General features: G+C 36.5%; 1 protein-coding gene across 3 annotated transcripts in view; it reads right to left on the bottom strand.

The window, feature by feature from the left end:
• Positions 1 to 1,906: 1,906 nt before the first annotated feature.
• VCAN (versican) overlaps positions 1,907 to 19,948 on the bottom strand; it is a 119,818-nt gene continuing 101,776 nt past the window's right edge. For all 3 annotated transcript variants that reach the window (XM_004009067.5, XM_042250731.1, XM_042250732.1), the window contains 3 exons: positions 9,261 to 9,405; positions 3,556 to 3,738; positions 1,907 to 3,409 (listed from right to left, as the gene is read on the bottom strand). In XM_004009067.5, coding sequence (XP_004009116.3) covers positions 3,282 to 3,409; positions 3,556 to 3,738; positions 9,261 to 9,405 — 456 coding nt within the window. In that variant the 3' untranslated portion in view covers positions 1,907 to 3,281. The remainder of the gene's footprint in view (positions 3,410 to 3,555; positions 3,739 to 9,260; positions 9,406 to 19,948) is intronic.

Raw genomic sequence — 19,948 nt, 5'->3', positions numbered from 1 at the left:
TTCCCCTGATACACAACCCAGCTTTTAGAAATGAATAGAAAACCGCCTCTGGCTGATATTGAGTAGTGCTGAGTCTCCTTAAACTTCTCACTTTGTCCTAGTATTATAGGTAATAGAACATCTCATAGCCTCTATTATTTGTACCTAGATCAATAAAAATTTATTTATAAACATCTAATAAGGGTGTATGTGTGCTTGTGCTCCATCACCCAGTCGTGTCTGACTCTTGCGACCCCATGGACTATATATAGCCTGCCAGGCTCCTCTGTCCATGAAATTCTCCAGGCAAGAATACTGGAGTGGGTTGCCATTTCCTCCTCCAAGGGATCTTCCCAACCCAGGAATCAAATCCACGTCTCTTGAGTCCCCTGCATTGGCACGGAGAGGTGGACCACTGTGCTACATACTTACACACTCCCTGGGGTAATTTCTCTTTAAAGGTCTGTATAGATATGACAGCACATTAAAAGGACAAGCTCAACAAGGCAAAGTATCTCTCCTGCGTCTAATCATGCCTTCCCATGTATTTTTGACATTCCAAGAAAGAAACCTCAAAATAATTTTCCACTCACCTTTGTCCTTATGATATCTTCTATACAACTGCAGAATATACAATGGATTTGTTCTTTCACAGCATCAATAAATATATTGAATAGAATTGACTGTAACTCACATGAGATGCATTCAGTATAAAAAAACTTACATTGGCAGAAACCTGTGTAGCTTGCTCACTGTAGAATCTCTAGGGCCTAGTCCAGTGCCTAATACATAGTAAGTATTTAGTAATAGTGAATGAATAAAAATAAAGAGATGAATGAAAATCTGGATGGATAGGAACTTGGTGTTTGTGACATCTGATTGTTTTGTTAGATACGATCTTCTAGCCAGTAAATTAACCTCCTGAATGTTTAACAACTGAGAATATATTATTTTATGTTTTTATTGAGAGTATCATGCAGGTTGTAAAGATGACATACATCCTCTACAAACAAGCTATGCAACTGGGGACAAATGACTTAAATTCTCTATGCTGTTCCCTCATCAATCAGACAGGAACAGCCTCTCTCTTGGGCTTGTTGGGAGATGATGCGCATGAAACACTTGGCCTGGTTAATAGGAAGAATTGTGTAAGTGTGGCCTATCACTTTTCCTATTGCATGTTTCTTTCATCTTTGAGATCAATGCCTAAGAATGCAGTTGTAAACATTATCAGAATTACTATCTCCAATTTTTGCAGGGACATTTATAATCATCTCTCTGCTAGCCACAAAATCATTTCATCCAAGCCAGCAGCTTGTATTCCATGATAGATCTAGAATGTAAAAATGTTGGTGCACATCAGGATTTAAAGTTATAAATATGTAAATAAATAAGTGTAAATATTAAAAAATATAAATAACCAGACCAGTCACAGTATAGTAAAAGAAGGATTTTAGGTTTCTTTGGTGAAACAAAAGCAGGTATAAAAAAGTTACAAAGATTTTAGATTTTCATTCACAAAAAAAAAAAAACAATCATTCACATTTTACACTATACATGTTATAATATAAATACAGGAACGTATTATGTGCATTGTAATGAAAGAGGAAAAATAAAAACCTCATAGGTAGACACAGAGTTTTTCTGTGCTCTAGAACACCCAAAGGTTGATCACATTTAACACAGCAACCAAGGAAACTTGCCTAAAGACAGTGTGTATGATTGTGGCTACTGTGGCTCCTTCTAGTCAAAAGAGGATTTGAGAAAAAGAATTCCTGTTGGGTCTGCTCTTTTTCTATTTGCATTTTATTTATTATCTTGAGCTCTCAAGATCATTCTAAACTAAAATTAGGAAAAGACACCTAAATGCTTTCTTTCCATCACAGGGTTTCTTTAAACATTAAATTAAGCAGATAATAATTCAAAGTCATCTTTAGCAGTCATTTTATTCAAATTAAGGGGAGAAAATGGAGTGGGAAGAGATAGGGAGAAAGTCCAACACATACACTCCACCTAATAAGAAGCAATGCCCATGCTATCTCTATATATGTGCTCCTTGCTTAGAATGGGCAAACACCATTTGCTGAAAGCTATACACTTTTCCACTCTTCTTTATAATAAAACACTTAATGCATTCTATCCATCACATTATTTAATCAGGGAGAGAGTACCTAGATTATACGATTCCAAACTGTGAGGGGAGTATAAAGGCTAAAACCGAAAAATAACTACCAACTACGTCATTGTTCAGGTTTGAGGGAAAATAACATCCAATAAATTAAATCAGTATGGCTTACTTCATTTATTTATGTATGCTTCACAGCTGCAGCATTCATACATGAACATTCAAAACTTTATAAAAGATTAAAATGGTTATATATACAAAATTTCTTTCTTTGAATGTGTGTTGTTTTAACAAACCCCCTCCCTCCAGAGCCCTAGGTCTATATCCATTTGAAATGTGTTGATCTGTAATCTTGCAAGTTAGTGTTATGAAAGCCATTAAAAAGGAGACCCAGTTGAGTTAATAATTAGCACTTTGACCCCTAGAAAATGCTCCTGGTCATAAAAAAGTCCTCCATTCAGGCCTTTCTTGTAAGTGAAAAAAAAGGAACGCAGCAAAAAAATAAAAAATAAAATAAAGAGTTCCATGTTGCAGTCTCTAGTTTCGTTGGGATCCCATTAGCCAGGCTTCAGCATCACATGGAAGCCAACTGTACCTGTGCTGGAGATGGGACAGTGATCTACAAAATTTTGTGTTTGTTAATTGTCCAGCAAAAACTGTCTTCAGCCTTGCTGACAAAGAGCAGGGAAAACCATTTCCAGCCTAAACAAACTACAAAAAGCAGCCGAACCAATGATTAAAGACCTCTAAGGCTCCGTAATCATCATTAAATATGCTTGAACTCAGTGTGACTTTTTATTTTATATACAGGATTAAAATCAACATTAAATCATCTTATTTACATTGCCATTGGTGCTGAAATGGAGCTTTTTAAATAGTACAGTAGGCTGGTATACATTATAAAATGGTCTGCACTGGAGGCGAATAGAAAACTAAAGAAATTAGGCTGGAAATGGTTCCACTCTGCTCTCATTTTCCTTTCTTTTGTTTGCTTTCTTTTTGAATGCCAATACTTTCATTTAAAATGTTTTGGGAGCACAGCAACCCAAAATGACTGGGCTGGATGGTGTTCCAAAAATCCAAACCAACTGATAATACTTCTCGAGGTGATAGGAAAGGCACAGGAAGTTAGGACTTTGGCTGAAATGATGAAAACATGTGTTTGCCATTTTAGGGATCAGCGCCTTGATTCTTGCCACCTTCGGCTCCAACGGTGATCATGTTTTGATGTGTTTATTGAATTGTCCTTTGCTGATGAGGAATTTTTAAAATATTTCTGAGAATAAGTCCTTTGGTATGCAGATGCTACATGGAAGGAAAGAAAGAAAGAAAAGAAAACACAACAATATTACTTGCTCCATACCCTAAACTACCAATACTGTAGCTGTAAAATGAGGGTGTCTAGTACTTGTTATAGCATGGTTGTCCATTCTTTCTAAAGGACCACTTACGGTTCAGGCAGGTAATTTTAGGCATAGCCCATCTTCCATTTCCTAGGCAACGGATAGTTGGAAGGTGGCGTTGAATGAAACCATCTTTGCAGTGATATCTAATCAAGGAGTTGATTTCATAACGAGGTTTCATCTTTCCAAAGGTCTTGGCATTTTCTACAACAGGGGGCTGGCCGCAAGCAACTAAAGAAAAGTAAATTGGGTTATTTCCAAATAATCTAAATATTTCTATTAGTATGAGACACTCTTCTCTTTTTTCTTTCCTTCTTTATTTTACCCAATCAAGTACCTTCAGTAATCATTTAGATTAAGAAATTGAAAAATTTCAAGACAAAATGAAACACTGAGGCTTTGGGCCTGGTTTGAATCTCAGATTCTGTCATCTTGAATTGTGTGTGTGTGTGTTTTTTAAAAGAACCACAGGGCATATGGTTATACATTCATCTGTCTGTTTGGAAGAGCTACTTTTCTGAAAAAATTCCAAATTAAAAGGCATCTGTCTCATGTCACTTGTGGCCTGTTGGTTTTGTCTCTATCCCAGTGGTTTTATTTACCACTCACCTTCGCTTCAAACAGGCTACCCTGGCAGCTTAGCTGGTAAAGAACATGACCACAATGCGGGAGACCTGGGTTCGATCCCTGGGTTGGGAAAACCCCCTGGAGAAGGGAAAGGCCTTCTGGCCTGGAGAATTCCATGGACTGTATAGTCCACAGGGTCGCAAAGAGTAGGACGCGACTGAGTGACTTTCACTTTCACTTTTAACTTCAAATAATAATAGATTTGTAACAATTAATTACTATTTCTACTTATCTGAAAAAATTTACAATGTATAATAACAATATAGCTCTAACATATGGGCTTTTCAGTAAATAAAATATATCCAGGTTCAATTATGTTTATTTGCTCTTTCTGTCTTCTCTATGGAGACAGAGCAAGCCAGGACATAGTATTCATGCCTCAGTTTTGTAATTACCTTATATATATAAATTTCAACTCTTAAGAAAGGTAAGTAAAGGTAAATCTTAGAATATATAACCATCATTTTTAACCTACAATAAAAAATTCTGAATAGCAACAAACTTAGTCATGGTAGAAACAGTAAAAAGGAAATAACAGTTAAAAAAAAAAAAACTTTGTAATTTTGAAATTCAAGAAGGTGGGAAAATTGATTCAACTGCATTTGTATTAATTTGTAATTTTACTCATATTAGTGTGCTTGCTTTAAAAATATACTAATTTAACTCTAGGTGATTGTGTTTTGCTATATAGCTCTAATAAAAATATAACTTAACTTCAATATAATTTCCCTAAATGACATTTCCTACCCACAGTTTACTTTAAGAATACCATCATAAGGCCTACAAGGGTATGTCATAGTCTCTTATGAAATAATGCAAATCGTCAATGGGAGGATGGTTACCAGGAACCTCGTACCAAGATGTTTAGATGTCAACATCCTAAAATAACCAGGCAAGAATACTAGCGTGGATTGTCATGCCCTCCTCCAGGGTATCTTCCTGACTCAGGGATTGAGACCGTGTGTCTCTTACATCTCCTGCATTGGCAGGCGGGTTCTTTACCACTAGTGCTACCTGGGAAGCCCATTAAAAGGTTGTGAATGTTAAATTTATTTACATATCCAGCAGGCTGTTTACAACCATATTCTTTTGCAGTGACAAATGTAGGTTTAACTTAAATATTTACCTCTTTAATTTACTTCTGCCTAACAACACAAGTTAGAAAGTATTGACCCCATAGTAAACAAAATTGTCTTTAATAAAACACAATCCAGGCATATTTTTTCATTCACGTAAGAAATTGTGTCTCAGATAGACATAACCTAAAAATAGTTTATAAAATCCTACTATCTAAAACTAAGAAATTAGAAGTATTTGTGCACATATTTCATTTTCACAAATTCCTAGAAGGTAACCTGAGAATTTTATAATATGTTATGTTCAATTAATAGTCTACACTATATATAGTTCAATGATAACCCCCATCTGCATATCTATACTTCTTTTATTGTAATATGGAAAGTCTACAGTTGGGCCCAGACACCAGTAAGTACCAGATAGAATGAGATGGCAGTGATATAAATTAGATATCTCATACTTGATTCTGGCAAATTAAAAGTTATCTTTAAATTTGAGAGGAAAGCAATGTATAGATTTCTTCCAAAACTATAAATGAAGACTTATTTTGAAGTTAAAATAATTCAAGGAGTGTGGTATTGGCAAGGAAAGGCAAATAGACTAGAAGTAGATCCACATATATACGCTGGATATTTGACAGAGCAACATGGCAGAGCAGTAGCAAAAAGGTAGTTTTTTTCATTTGGACAATTGGGTATTCATAAGGTAAAAAAAAAAAAATGTATTTGCTTCCCTACCTCAGAGAGTCCATGGGAGATCAATTCTAGATGGTGCACATATATAAATGTAAAAGATAAAACTATAAAGCATTTAGCAAACAACATAGAATATCTTTCCAGTGTTAGGGTAGGTAAGAATTTCTTACAACACAAAAAGGCTTAAACCATAAAAGAAAACTCAACAAAATAAACAGCTCTATTCATTAAAAAATGCCACAGGGTAAAGACAAGCTACAAACTAGGAGTAGATATTTGCAACATACAGTTATCAAGGGATTAGATACGAGGACATTAAAAACAAAAACAAACAAACAAACAAAAAACTCCTGCAAATCAATATATATAAGAGAAGCAAACAATCTTTCAAAATAAGCAATAGAAATGAGCAGACAGCTTACAAAAGAAGAGCTATACATATATGAAAAGACCTCTAAAAAGAATCATCCAAGACAATGCAAGTTAAATCAGAAGAGATAACATTTTATACCCACCAGACTGGCAAAAATTTCAAAGTCCGATAAGATCAAATGTTGGAGAAGATGTGGAGTAACAGGACCCCTCACACATTGCTGGTGGGAGTGCAAATTGGTACAACCACTTTGGAAAATAATTTGGCATTTTCTAGTAAATTTGATGGTATATATATCCTATGACTCAGCAGTTCACTCCTGGAGAAACACCCTATGGAAACTTGCAGAGATCTACCATAAACAAGTTCAAGAATATGCATAGTGACATTGTTTATAACTGCAAAAACACTGAATATAACCCAAAAGTCCACTTGTAGAACTGATAAATAAAATGTTATATAGTCATACAATGTAATACTACACAGCAGCAACAATGAAGAAATACAGCTACATGCATGGATGATGTGGATTAATCTGACAAACACAATGCTGAACAAAAAGAGCAAGGCACAAAACACAAACTTAAAGTTCAAAAATGTGCAGAACTAAACAATTTGCTTACAGATACAAGCATAAGTGATCATTTTAAAGAGAAAAGTAAGGGAATTGAGTTATTATCTGTGGCTGGATTTGGAGATAAATGGATGAGATTGGAAAAACCCTGCATAACACTCCAAAGATGCATGAATGGCATGTACTGAGGTTTGTTTTTTTAATATGTCTTTTGTAAATAATATAATTCTTCTTTGTAATTAATTAAAACTACCTAGGTCTGTAAAGATGTATAAATTATCTGTAAAGAGAAAGGAGTCTATATAGACATTTATAAAATTCATAAAATTCCCCAGGGTAAAGATTAACAAAGAGTTGAGTTTACATAAATAAAAATCAGACAGTAGGGAGATAAAATATACGAATTGTTTTGTTGTGGTTTCTTCCTCCTTTAATGAGGTAGACCTAATGTTTTGTAAATCTTTCCCCATTGGGAAATGTATACCATGATGTTGCTTTTGTGAATCCTTTTTAGATATAGGCCTGTGGTTTTCAACCGGGGGCAGTTTTCTTCCTCTTCCCGCTTCCCCAGGGATAGTTGGCAATGGCTAGAGATGTGGATGGCTGTCACAAAGCAGAGGAGGATGTAGAGTTGGTGAGAATGCCTCTGGCATTCAGTGCATGGAGGGAAGTGTTGCGTGTTCAGTTGCTTAGTTGTATCAGACTCTTTGTGATCCCATGAGCTATAGCCCACCAGGCTCCTCTGTCCGTGGGATTTTCCAGGCAAGAATAACTGGAGTGGGTTGCCACTCCCTCCTCCAGGGGACATACCTGACCCAGGGAGCGAACCCATGTCTCTTGCATCTCCTGCACTGGCAGGTGGATTCTTTACCACTGAGCCACCCGGGAGGCCACAGAGGGCAGAGAAGATGCTAAACATTCTGCAAGGCACAGAACAGCCCCCCACGGCTAAGGACTGTCTAGTACAAAATGTCAATAATGCTGCTGTAATATACTCTAGTATGGGAAAAAATAACACTGGAAATAAAAGAATGTTTGGGTCATAAACTGAAAAGTATGACTCCAGGGGCATTTGGATATCTAAGAAGGCAAACATGACATTTGGATAAAGACAGACAGTTCATTAAGGACTTCTTACACTAGGGAACAACAGGGAAACAGCAGGGAAAACAGCTGTTTTCACAAGCTTAATGGCATAAGTGCTAAAGTAACATACATAGTCTGGAAAGCTGCTCACATAGAAAGGATATTCAGAATAAATTCTATTTTAGAAAAGAGAATAGCAGAGTGAAGTAATCACAGATAACAGCTGAGTTTCAACTCAGCTTTGTGTAAATTACTGTTCTCTGTCTTTTAACAGAATTTTTCACTGGTGTTTAAGTCTTTTCTAAAATATCTATAGAGAATATATTTTTAGTTTTATTATTTTTATATTAAAAAATAAGTCAAATGGATTTTATATTTTGCATTTGTACTTTGTACTCTTAATTGAGGTGGGTAAAATCTGGGTCTAGAAGTTAAATATGCATGTCCTAACACCATTATCAATTGTAACCAGGTTTAAAAATTGTGATGCAATTCTTGTTTTCTTCAAGGAAGAAGTCTACGTAGTGTGGCTTAGAATTCAAACATATTGGTCAATGATAAATACTGAAAAATCAGCTTTCTTAATTTTATCTGTTAATGTCAGCTAAGCAATTCTTCTCATTCTAGAATTTACATTATAAATGTTTTTGTTTTAACATTTCTTGAAAATAGTCATAATAGATATAGGGATGGTATTTTTGTTCTGTGGTTTATGAGCATAGATTGAGCTTCTAAGGGACTGATTGAAAAACTCAAATGCCTATAAAGACCTGGAGCTTAACCAAAACGGAGGGAAAGTCTGAATGAGGACCGCAATGAGGTGGGAACCACAGTCCCCACCAAGGCAGGGCAGTATTTTTTAGTTGCAGTACTTTAAGCCACTGATAAATTTGAACATGAGCCAAATGGCACTAAGTGGTCTTTTTTATTTGTAAGTAAAAAATAATTCACATTATCTTATGGTATACCCCAGTTTTTAATTTTTGACAACTAATTTTTTTAATGCTTTCCTCATCAAAATTAACAGATCTGTGGGCCCTTGAGGCTGACAGTTGTTTTTCTTAAAAATACTGACAGGCTTTTTTTTTTTTTTTTTTTGCATAAATGCTACATTATTATCTTAAGCACTTGAAATCTAAAATGAAGACATTTCTGAAAACAAACTTTTCAATTATATTGAGAAAGTAAACAGTTCCAGAGCAATAAGGATGCTGTATATGACATCCAGCTTATGTCTTAAAGAATGATGTTTATTCGTCCTGAATTTACTTGATAACTGAACTGCAGATTAAGTATACATTATTGATGGGTTAATCATTACCTGTTCCTTTCTTGCAGGTGTAGGTGAGATGGTAATTGCAGGGAACATCATTCCACTGGCCATTCTCATGCCATATAATCACAACACAATCTTCTCCAGTAGAAAAGAAGCTGTCTGGTTGGTTTGGTCTCCAGTTCTCATATTGCTGTAAAAATGCAGGGAAAGATAACTGTTGACGCATACTATAAAAGTGATGGCTCCATTACAGCACAATTGAATTAGAATGGGCTCAGCAATTCCTGTTGAACAATTTAGCTCAAATAATTTTGATGGTAAAGATTTTTACACTTTGAGTGGAAAATATGCGTTATCTCGAAGTCTCTCTTCAAGAAATATGCATATTTTTTCCTTTGACAATGAGATATATCTAAGGAATTTGGTGCTATTAATAGTACTTCCCAGTGGTGCTAGTGGTAAAGAACTCCCCTGCCAATATAGGAGACAAGAGATGCGGGTTCGATCCCTGGGTCAAGAAGATCCCCTGGAGGAAGGCATAGCAACCCACTCCAGTATTCTTGCCTGGAGGATCCCACAGACAGAGGAGCCTGGCAGTCTACTGTCCACAGTGTCACAGAGTCGGACACAACTGAAATGACTTAGTGTGCACGTGTGTATCCTAGGTTTCTAAATATGAAATCAATGCTCATTTTAAGAATTTTAACCATGGCATTATTGTTAATTGTAACAGCATTAATGGCAGTGCAACAACTAGAGAGAAAAATAAAAAACTCGGCACTCTAATCTGCATACTTTCTTCCAGACCCTATGTGTACATATACTTTTATATAGTTGTGATTATAGTGGAATAAAAGGTTAGTCCTTCACTTATATTTTTATCGCTATAAAGTAACTTTCTTTGTCTTATTGAATTAAATTGTTTTATCCGAATTCTTTGATATATTGATATATATGTAAATTGTTATATTTGCTATATTTGTTTTTTATTTATCCAATATACCTATGCCCATCATTTTACATTCAACTTCCCTGAGTAATTCTGCTTTAGATATGATTCTCATGTGCACCATACAGTTGTGTTTTGCTTTATGATCCTATCTGCAAGCTTTTTTAATAGGAACATTTATCACATTTTTATATATTGATATACAAGGTAATGCTTTTAAAATACATCTTACTAAAAATGTTTCTTTAATGAATATTCAGATAATTAAAAAGAATTTTATTGATCTGATGTTTTTCTACTGGTTGCCTTTATATTTATATCTTTAGATAATTCCTATTGATTCTCTAGTTTGAGCAATGACATGTAACCAGAAATATCTTTTGCCTTCCACTAGTTTCACTTTTCACTTTCATGCATTGGAGGAGGAAATGGCAACCCACTCCAGTATTCTTGCCTGGAGAATCCCAGGGACAGAGGAGCCTGGTGGGCTACTGTCTATGGGGTCGCACAGAGTCGGACACGACTGAAGCGACTTAGCAGCAGCAGCAGCAGCAGCAGTGATACTTGGAACATGCAACAACAGACTGGTTCCAAATTGGGAAAAGGAGTACTTCAAGGCTATATATTGTCACCCTGCTTATTTAACTTATATGCAGAATGCATCATGAGAAATGCCAGACTGGATGAAGCACAAGCTGGAATCAAGATTGATGGGAAAAAAATCAATAACCTTAGATATGCAAATGACATCACTCTTTTGGCAGAAAGCAAAAAACTAAGAGCCTCTTGATGAAAGTGAAAGAGAGTGAAAAAGTTGGCTTAAAGCTGAACATTCAAAAAACTAAGATCATGGCATCCAATCCCATCACTTCATGGCAAATAGATAAGGAAACAATGGAAACAGTGACAGACTTTATTTTGGGGGGCTCCAAAATCACTGCAAATGGTGACTGCAGCCATGAAATTAAAAGATGCTTGCTCCTTGGAAGAGAAGCTATGACCAACCTAGACAGCATCGACATTACTTTGCCAACAAAGGTCAGTCTAGTCAAGGCTATGGTTTTCCAGTAGTCATGAATGGATGTGAGAATTGGACTAAAAGAAAACTGAGTGCCAAAGAACTGATGCTTTTGAACTGTGGTGTTGGAGGAGATTCCTCAGAGTCCTTTGGAATACAAGGAGATCAAACCAGTCAATGCTAAAGGAAATCAATTCTGAATATTCATTGGAAGGACTGGTGCTGAAGCTGGAACTCCAGTACTTTGGCCACCTGATGCAAAGAACTGACTCACTGGAAAAGACCCTGATGCTAGGAAAGATGGAAGGTAGAAGGAGAAGGGGACGACGGAGGATGAGATTGTTGAATGACAACCTGTCCAGTTGGTGATGGACAGGGAAGCCTAGCATGCTGCAGACCATGGGGTCGCAAAGGGTCAAACACAACTGAGCCACTAAACTGAACTGAACTGAACAGTGATACTTGCCTTTTATTTTAGCACCAATAATAGATGAAACCCTATTCTAGGTACTTGGTATGCCTTATTTCTTACAATGATCCAGCAAGACAGGGAATAACTTGGACCTTAGAAATGTTAAACACCCAGAACTTTTCAGTTTACATTCAATTTTTTGCCACCTTAAAATTCAGCCTTCATATCAAGCAACAATTACATGAAAAACATAGTCCTTATGCCTATTCAAAAGTAACAGACTTTAGTGAGATGAAAATAATATTGGATGCTAAAACTGAAACTCCAGTACTTTGGCCACCTCATTCGAAGAGTTGACTCATTGGAAAAGACTCTGATGCTGGGAGGAACTGAGGGCAGGAGGAGAAGGGGATGACAGAGGATGAGATGGCTGGATGGCATCATCGACTCGATGGACGAGTTTGAGTGAACTCCGGGAGTTGGTGATGGACAGGGAGGCCTGGCGTGCTGCGATTCATGGGGTCACAAAGAGTCGGACACGACTGAGCGACTGAACTGAACTGAAGCTGAAGTTTCCCAGCTTCCAGACTCTTAACTAGAACGTGATATGGGACAAGTTTGTTCAGGGTCTGCCTGACTCAACTTGGGTACTGCTTTCCCAATATGCTTTGCTTACTGTCAGCTTTTACAACACATCTAATGTTGACCAGACTGGTGGAGACACATTTCCTTCATCTGAAAGGAATATAGGTTCAGATTTATGGGACAACAGCAAATATGATATCTCTCTGGGCATACAAATTTATTCATCTTTTCTTGAATTATATTTAAAATTAATTTCTAGTGGTAAAGAATCTGCCTATCAATGCAGGAGATGTAAAAGATGCAGGTTTGATCCCTGGATCTGGAGGATCCCCTGGAGAAGGGCATGGCAACTCACTCCAGTATTCTTGCCTGGAGAATCCCATGGACAGAGGAGCCTGGCAGACTACAGTCCATTGGGTTGCAAACAGTCAGACACGACTGAAGCGACTTAGCATGCATGCACTTTGAATTACATTTAAAATAAGTTTGTGTGTAGAAAACAAACTTATGGTTACCAAGGGGAGAAGAAAGGAGGGAGAGATAAATTGAGAGGTTGGGATTGATATATATATATATAAAATAGATAACGATACATAAAATAGATAACTAATAAGGACCTACTGTACGGCTCAGGAAACTCGACTCAGTACTCTGTAATGACCTCTATGGGTAAACAGTCTTAAAAAGAGCATGTGTATATATATACATAATGGATTCGCTTTGCTGTACAGCAGAAACTAACAACATTGTAAATCAACTATACTCCAATAAAAATTTTTAAAAAGGGGGAAAAATAAGTCTGTGGTTGCAACAATGAATTAGATTCTATCTGAAAAAAGAGAAGAAAGAACTGAATATGACTGAAGGCAATTGTTCCTAATTCAGAGCATGCCAAGAGGTGCTCCTGCTAGTTATTTCCAAAAGTACTATGGCTATTTTTATGTTTTAAGAAAACGTATAGTAAATTTACTAGAAAATGGTTCTAATTTTCCTTTCTCCTCAGGAAAAAAAAAAAAAAAAGTGGTTTTTAAAACTTTAAAATATAGTGAAATAACCTAGATCTTTGAAAAATAATTTGTGAGATGAAGACCTTAAGGTTGAAAGGTAGAAAATTAAGAGATCTTCTACTTTTCCTTCAATCTGTTTGCTTAACTTTGCTTTGAAATACACCTCAATCATGTGAAAATTAAGGTAGGAGAAAAGAGACCTCTGCTATGTAAAGAAGAGTCTCTGAAAAGTGATACAACTGCAAAGAATTAAGGGGAGGTTAGTAAAGATTTTTTTTCCCCCATAGCACAGAATTAAGGATGTTTTTACTGCTCTTGTGGAAACCCAGAAATTACATGGATTTAAATGCATTCTCTTAGCCTGGAGGGTAGCACCAAGTTACCCACTAGGTGACCCTTGGAAAGATGCTTGGAGGACCATAGACACCAAGCCACTCTGCCTGCCAGGTTTTCCTACAACAAGGAGCTGATGTTTGATCTGACCTGGGTTTTGAATTACTTCTTTATTTTCCTTTCCTTATTATCTCTTACCCTCTGCCCACCAAGCCTTTTTTTTTTTTTTTTTTAAGCTATCCTCCTTTAATAGATAATGGAAAAGGAAATGGAGCAACATTGCAGATAGAAATGTCACATTCGTCCTGCTGCTGTATAACTAAACTGTCTTTAATAGATGAATTAAGGCAGGATAAAATTAAAAATTAATAAGTAAAAGAAAAAGAATCACCTAAAACTAATAAAGATCTACATTTAATACTTTTATGGTGAGAGATTCCAGAGTTCCTCATATACTTAACTTGGAGCTCAATATTTTCTAGTTTACTTTCTTAACCTCTTCCAGGAAACCAGTGAAAACTTCCCAGCATCCCGACCCCATGTGTATACTGTGCAATGCTCCCCTCTCCTTGTCCCTCCCATACTGTTCATCTCCCTTCTTTGCTTTATTTTTCCTCATAACACTGATTACCATCTAACATCCTATGCATCTTATTTACTTATTGCATTTTTTTCTCCTTAGCAGAGTGTAAGCTCATTAAGGACAGGAATTTGGGTTTCTTTTGTTTACTCCTGTATCCTCAGGAGCTATGCCTGGCCCCTGACTGAAGATGTTGTTTGCCCCCAGTAAACTGTAAGCAAGACAATCACAAAGTCAGCAGAGTTAAATAACCGTTGTGGGAAACAGTTGGCAATATACATCAAGAGTCTTAAAAAGTTCTCACCATTGGACCTCGTAATTCTACTTTTAAAGAGCTATCCTAAAAAATAACCAGAGGTGTGAACATTTTATCTAAAATATTACTTACACTGGTAGTAAGTGGGAAAAATATATAGAGCAAACATATATTCAATAAATCTTGGGTACAGCCAGACAAATGGGATATTATATAAGCATTAAATATCTTGTTATTGAGGACTATACAGAAGATGGAATATACTAAAAGAAGTAAGTTAAAAATCAAAGTACTAAAAATGTACAATGATCTAAATTTTGCACATACTCTCAGATGTAGCTGTGTGTATGTGTGCATATAAAGGATCAAAAAAATGTGATCAAATGTCATATATAAAGTTTATATCCAGTGATATGAGATTAAGGTAATATTTTATTCCACATATTCTTACAGGTTTGACAACTTGCCTTGAGTGAGCATGAATTACTTCTGTAATTAGTAAAAGTGAACAGTATAAAATGATCTATGCAGTGATCAGAAAGAACTTACCGATTTCTCAGCTACCCCTTTTTTAATCTAACCTCAACAAATACCATTTCAAGTCATCCAAGTCCCTTAACTGCCATGCATTTTGCAGCTGACATTTCCTCCTGATCTGAACAATAACCATCTCATTTTCACACTGAAATGAGATTCTGATTCCATGCCACCAAAGTAATTCTCAGGCCTTAAGCTGCCCAGACTCAGACCTCTGGTAAAAGATTTAATTGTTTTGGGTGGGAATTGCATTTGGCTCACAACAGTGATTTAAAACCCATGTTCTGTGTTGTTGCTTGGCAGAACTGTGGCTTAATGGTGCAGGACCAAATTTTAAGTCTGTGGTTTTTACAAGAATGTCTGATAGCCACAGGCATGTCACACTATTACCTCATATCTGATTGCTCCATTGTGCACATTTATTTTGGCTTGGATGCTTTGATTTTGCTTCGTGTTACTGCCAAACTGACTTAGCAAAGGAAACTCCAGTTTTCTGAACAACTTTCTTTGTATCCTTCTGAATTCTTTATAGCCTTATTTAATATCATTTGTAGGGAGAAAGAGTAGGAAAAATAAATCATTGATTTTAGGTTTAATAATGTTTTTTTTTTTTTCACTAAAGCTAAATGTGAGGAAATCAGTTCTGAGTTATAAGAATGTAACCGAGCCTTGTTCACATAGACCATGTCTCATACATACAGAAGTGCAGACTCTTGGATCAAGCAGAGAAAAATTCTCTACTTTCATCTGGATTATCTTTTCCTCACTAGGATTATAAGCCAACATCCTGGGTGATCCAGCCCAGATGGACCCTCTTCTAGGACTGGATGGACAAACTAAGAATTATCCCAAAACATCAGCATGGTTTGGGGAGAATTCATCTTAACATCGCTAACAGAAATAAATGCTGACCAGACCTCAGCCCGTTTCTGTCTCAGAGACTCATGTTCACCATTCTAAACCTTGAACTCTTGTTTGTTCCCCTAGAGACCAGAATTAGATCAATATCGTGTCTGAAAAGAAACCCTTACATTACTTTGCATTTTTGTTCTCTTCTGATGGCAGAGGAAATTATGACAAAAAAGTCACACAGTTGATGGAAAGCCAGATCAGATGTAAACTTTTCTACATGTTCTGTAATAGACTTGCATTTTATAATAGATAATTATTTAAACCTTGTATGAACTGCTTAATGCTCTATACTGTATGAAGAAGTTACTTTAGAGTCCCAATTAAATGATCACCTCTACACATCTGTACAAAAAGAAAATGTGCCCCCAAAGACAACCATTTCAATTAAATTTAATTGATTAACTTTTCAGTTACTGTTTTCTCTTTCTTTTCCCCTCAATCAGATTCAAGCAAGTTAGCTGCCAAAAACATAAAATGATTCTAAAAATCCTGGCCCAAATCCAAGCGTTGCATACCATCCTCTCAAATGAAAATTGTCTCCACAACCAGAGAATTCATTTTGAATCAATCCTAATATTGATTGAAGTTATTCACCACAATCTATCAAATTTTACAAATGCTTAGATTATTTGTTTCCAAATAATCTGTATCTTACTGTCAAAATTTTATTCCTGTCTTAAATGAACATAAAAGCAGAGAATTACCCTGCAGGTCTCCTGGAGCACATGGAACTCCCCTGCCTGCAAACATTCTCCACCCTTGGAGAGTGAATTCAGTTCCACGGATCTAAGATGAACTTGACTTAGTTCTCTCAAGCAGAGTGGCTGAAGAGTTATTCTTTCCTCCCCAGCTCTTTGAAAGTTTCCATCTTGATTCACTCAACATACTGGAAGGGAAAATGTATGTATTGTGTTTTGGGATGGGGGTAGAGTCTCTGCTTTTGAAAGTTATCAGCAACCTACTAAACTCAGTCAGGGTTTACATCCTTTCAAGGTGACTCTGACTGTATAGTGTCTTGGAGTCTGAACTGTCATTCAAAGATACCAGCCGACTTTTATCTTTAAAATACACACCACCATGATCAATGGCCCTGAAATCTCAGCAGATAACTAGCATCACGAGCATGAACAAAATAAACTGAGGATAAAACTGTAATGTAAGTAATTGACTTTTTCCTTAAGTAAAGATAGATCACTATGTTTTTTCTAAGGTTAAAAAGCATGATTTCATAGACTCACAAACACAGAAGGGAAACTCATGGCTACTCAAGGGAAAAGGTAGAGAGAAATAAATTAGGACTTTAGGATTAAAAGATATACACTACTAAAATAGATAAACAGCAAGAAAGACCTACTGTATATAGCACAGGGAACCACATTAAATATCTTATAAGAACCTATAATGGAAAAGAATACACACACACATACATATAACTGAATTACTTTGCTATATGCCTGAAACTAACACAACGTTGTGTATCCACTATACTTCAATTTTTCAAGAAGCATTATTTCATTAATAGACAAGGTTTATAAATAAATCAGGTATTTTGCTTTGCTTTACAGAAGGAGTTAGCTTGGTTCAGCTTTGAGCACTGCTTTCCATTCAAGAAAGGAAACATACCATCCAGTGTTAGTCAGTTACTTCTGTGATAGGCACGTCCCAGCTGGTCCTTCATATGATACATATATAAACAGATCAATTTATGAGGAAATAGGCAACCAGCTGGATGGTGAAAAGAAAAGGCTGGATCAAGGAAGGTTCTTGAACTGTGGAACGACTTACTCTCATCCTCACACGCAACATTCCAAAACAGTCTTTGTTTTTAGCCCACCAGGCTCTTCTGTCCATAGAATTCTCCAGGCAAGAATACTGGAGTGGGTTGCCATTTCCTTCTCTAGTGGATCTTCCCAACCCAAGGATTGAACCCAGATCTCCTACCCTGCAGGCAGATTCTTTACTGTCTGAGCCACTAGAGAAGACTTTGTCTAGGAAATCTTTTGTCTTTAAAGGCTAATGCCAATTCAGAAATCAAAACCCTGAAGATAACAAGGTCATGCTTCAACCTCTAGTAGAGAAAGAATTCCTGGAACATGAAAGAGCTTTGTTTTTAAATCCCTTTTATCCGCACCTTAAAGCTAAGACATTCTCAAAGCAATGGACCTTATCAAAACTTGGTTGATAACTAGCCCTTCTCCATAATATTTGACCCATTTCAAATTCTTTTCATTGAGATTTTACGATTTTTTAATTTGGTCAAATAACCACAAAGAACAATCGATGGAAACAAATTAGTTCTGCTAAAGGATCAGACACTCTGTTTAGAATCTCTTGGTTTCTTTTCTTCTCTAATGAAATAAAAAAATTTTTTTCACACACTAAATGAAATTAAAGTTCATCTTTCTGTAACACAAATTTGACATTTACTACCATCTCTCTCTCACACACACACACACACACACACATATTCACCCCTACAAGTACAGTATTTATTGGCCTCAGGGAAGGCAATATCTAGGCTAGACCTTTGGGAGTGCCCCTGTTCACGCAGACCTGTGCAGTGGATAGGTTCCCACTATAAAGATGATAGAGAAATTCCAAAATGGTTAAAATGACTAGCAGAATCAACAGCAGCAGACTCCTTGAGATGGGAAAACAGAGCTGTCCTTTGGACAAACTTGTTAGCTAACTAAACAATCTTTACACACTAGTCCCTGGGTAGAGTTTGAATTTGTGCTTGAGCAAAAAGTACAAACTGTTTCATGTCATGGATCTTGAGGCTCTCTCGTATCATCAGTTCAGTTCAGTCACTCAGTCACGTCCTACTCTTTGCAACCCCATGAACTGCAGCATGCCAGGCCTCCCTGTTCATCACCGACTCCCAGAGTTTACTCAAACTCATGCCCATTGAGTCGGTGATGCCATCCAACCATCTCATCCTCTGTCGTCCCCTTCTCCTCTCGTCTTCAATCTTTCCCAGCATCACGATATTTTCAAATGAGCCAGTTCTTCACATTAGGTGGCCAAAGTATTGGAGTTTCAGCTTCAGCATCAGTCCTTCTAATGAACAGTCAGGACTAATTTCCTTTAGGATGGACTGGTTGGATCTCCTTGATGTCCAAGGGACTCTCAAGAATCTTCTCCAACACCACAGTTCAAAAGCATCGATTCTTTGGCACTCAGCTTTCTTTATAATCTTTCACATCCATACATGACTACTGGAAAACCATAGCTTTGACTAGACAGGCCTTTGTTGGCAAAGTAATGTCTCTGCTTTTTAATATGGTGCCTAGGTTGTTCATTACTTTTCTTCCAAGGAGTAAGCGTCTTTTAATTTCATGGCTGCAGTCACCATCTGCAGCTATTTTGGAGCCCAAAATCTCTCATGTATATCTGAACTGCAAATCTTGAATCTGCGTCTGCCAAGGGCCTCCTCTGTCACTGACCTTGGACCTACACACATATTTATCTACAGTTTTTCAGCTTCGATTGAGTTAGACTAAATCTTTTGTTCTTTAAAATTCACTGGAATTTAGATTATCTTAATGGCTTTGTGTTTTAGAACTACTTTGGCTTTTGCCAAGTATGTTTAAACAATTAATCACATACATTCCATTGATAAAAACCACTCTTGACATTTGTCCAGTAAAGTCATTCTATGATATAATATATTATTGTAATTGTTGGGAGAATTTATTAAGGCTTCAAGTTATAATTTGGAGTGGGTTTTTTTTTTTCCCCATGAACAATCCAGTTTCTACTTTCTACCTAGTCTCCCTTTCCCCAAACACTGCTGATTTAATTCACTGTAAAAAAATTTTCATAAGAAAACCAAAAATATCCTCTAGGTTCATACGCCAAGGGAACCAGCCAAGGAAAACTTTCCGCTGTTATTACTGTGTATAAAGTGAAGATACGGGAAAGACTGGTCCTAATATTTGCCTCAGTTGCTAGGATTTCACTAAGCATGTGACTTCATGTGTTAGCTTCAATTGTATTTGAAAAATCATCTCATATCACATGTAACTTTCAAGTTCACAATATAATGCAATTCATACTAGAATTTTAAAACCTAAAGCTATAGGGACTTAACTCACAGAGAATATTTCTCCTGCCGGAACCTAAGTGCTGTTCTGGAAATATG

This window comes from Ovis aries, chromosome 5, assembly GCF_016772045.2.
Source record: "Ovis aries strain OAR_USU_Benz2616 breed Rambouillet chromosome 5, ARS-UI_Ramb_v3.0, whole genome shotgun sequence".
Lineage (NCBI taxonomy): Eukaryota > Metazoa > Chordata > Mammalia > Artiodactyla > Bovidae > Ovis > Ovis aries.
Note: the sequence above shows the minus strand (reverse complement) of the source record. Positions and strands in the feature narration are given on the sequence as shown.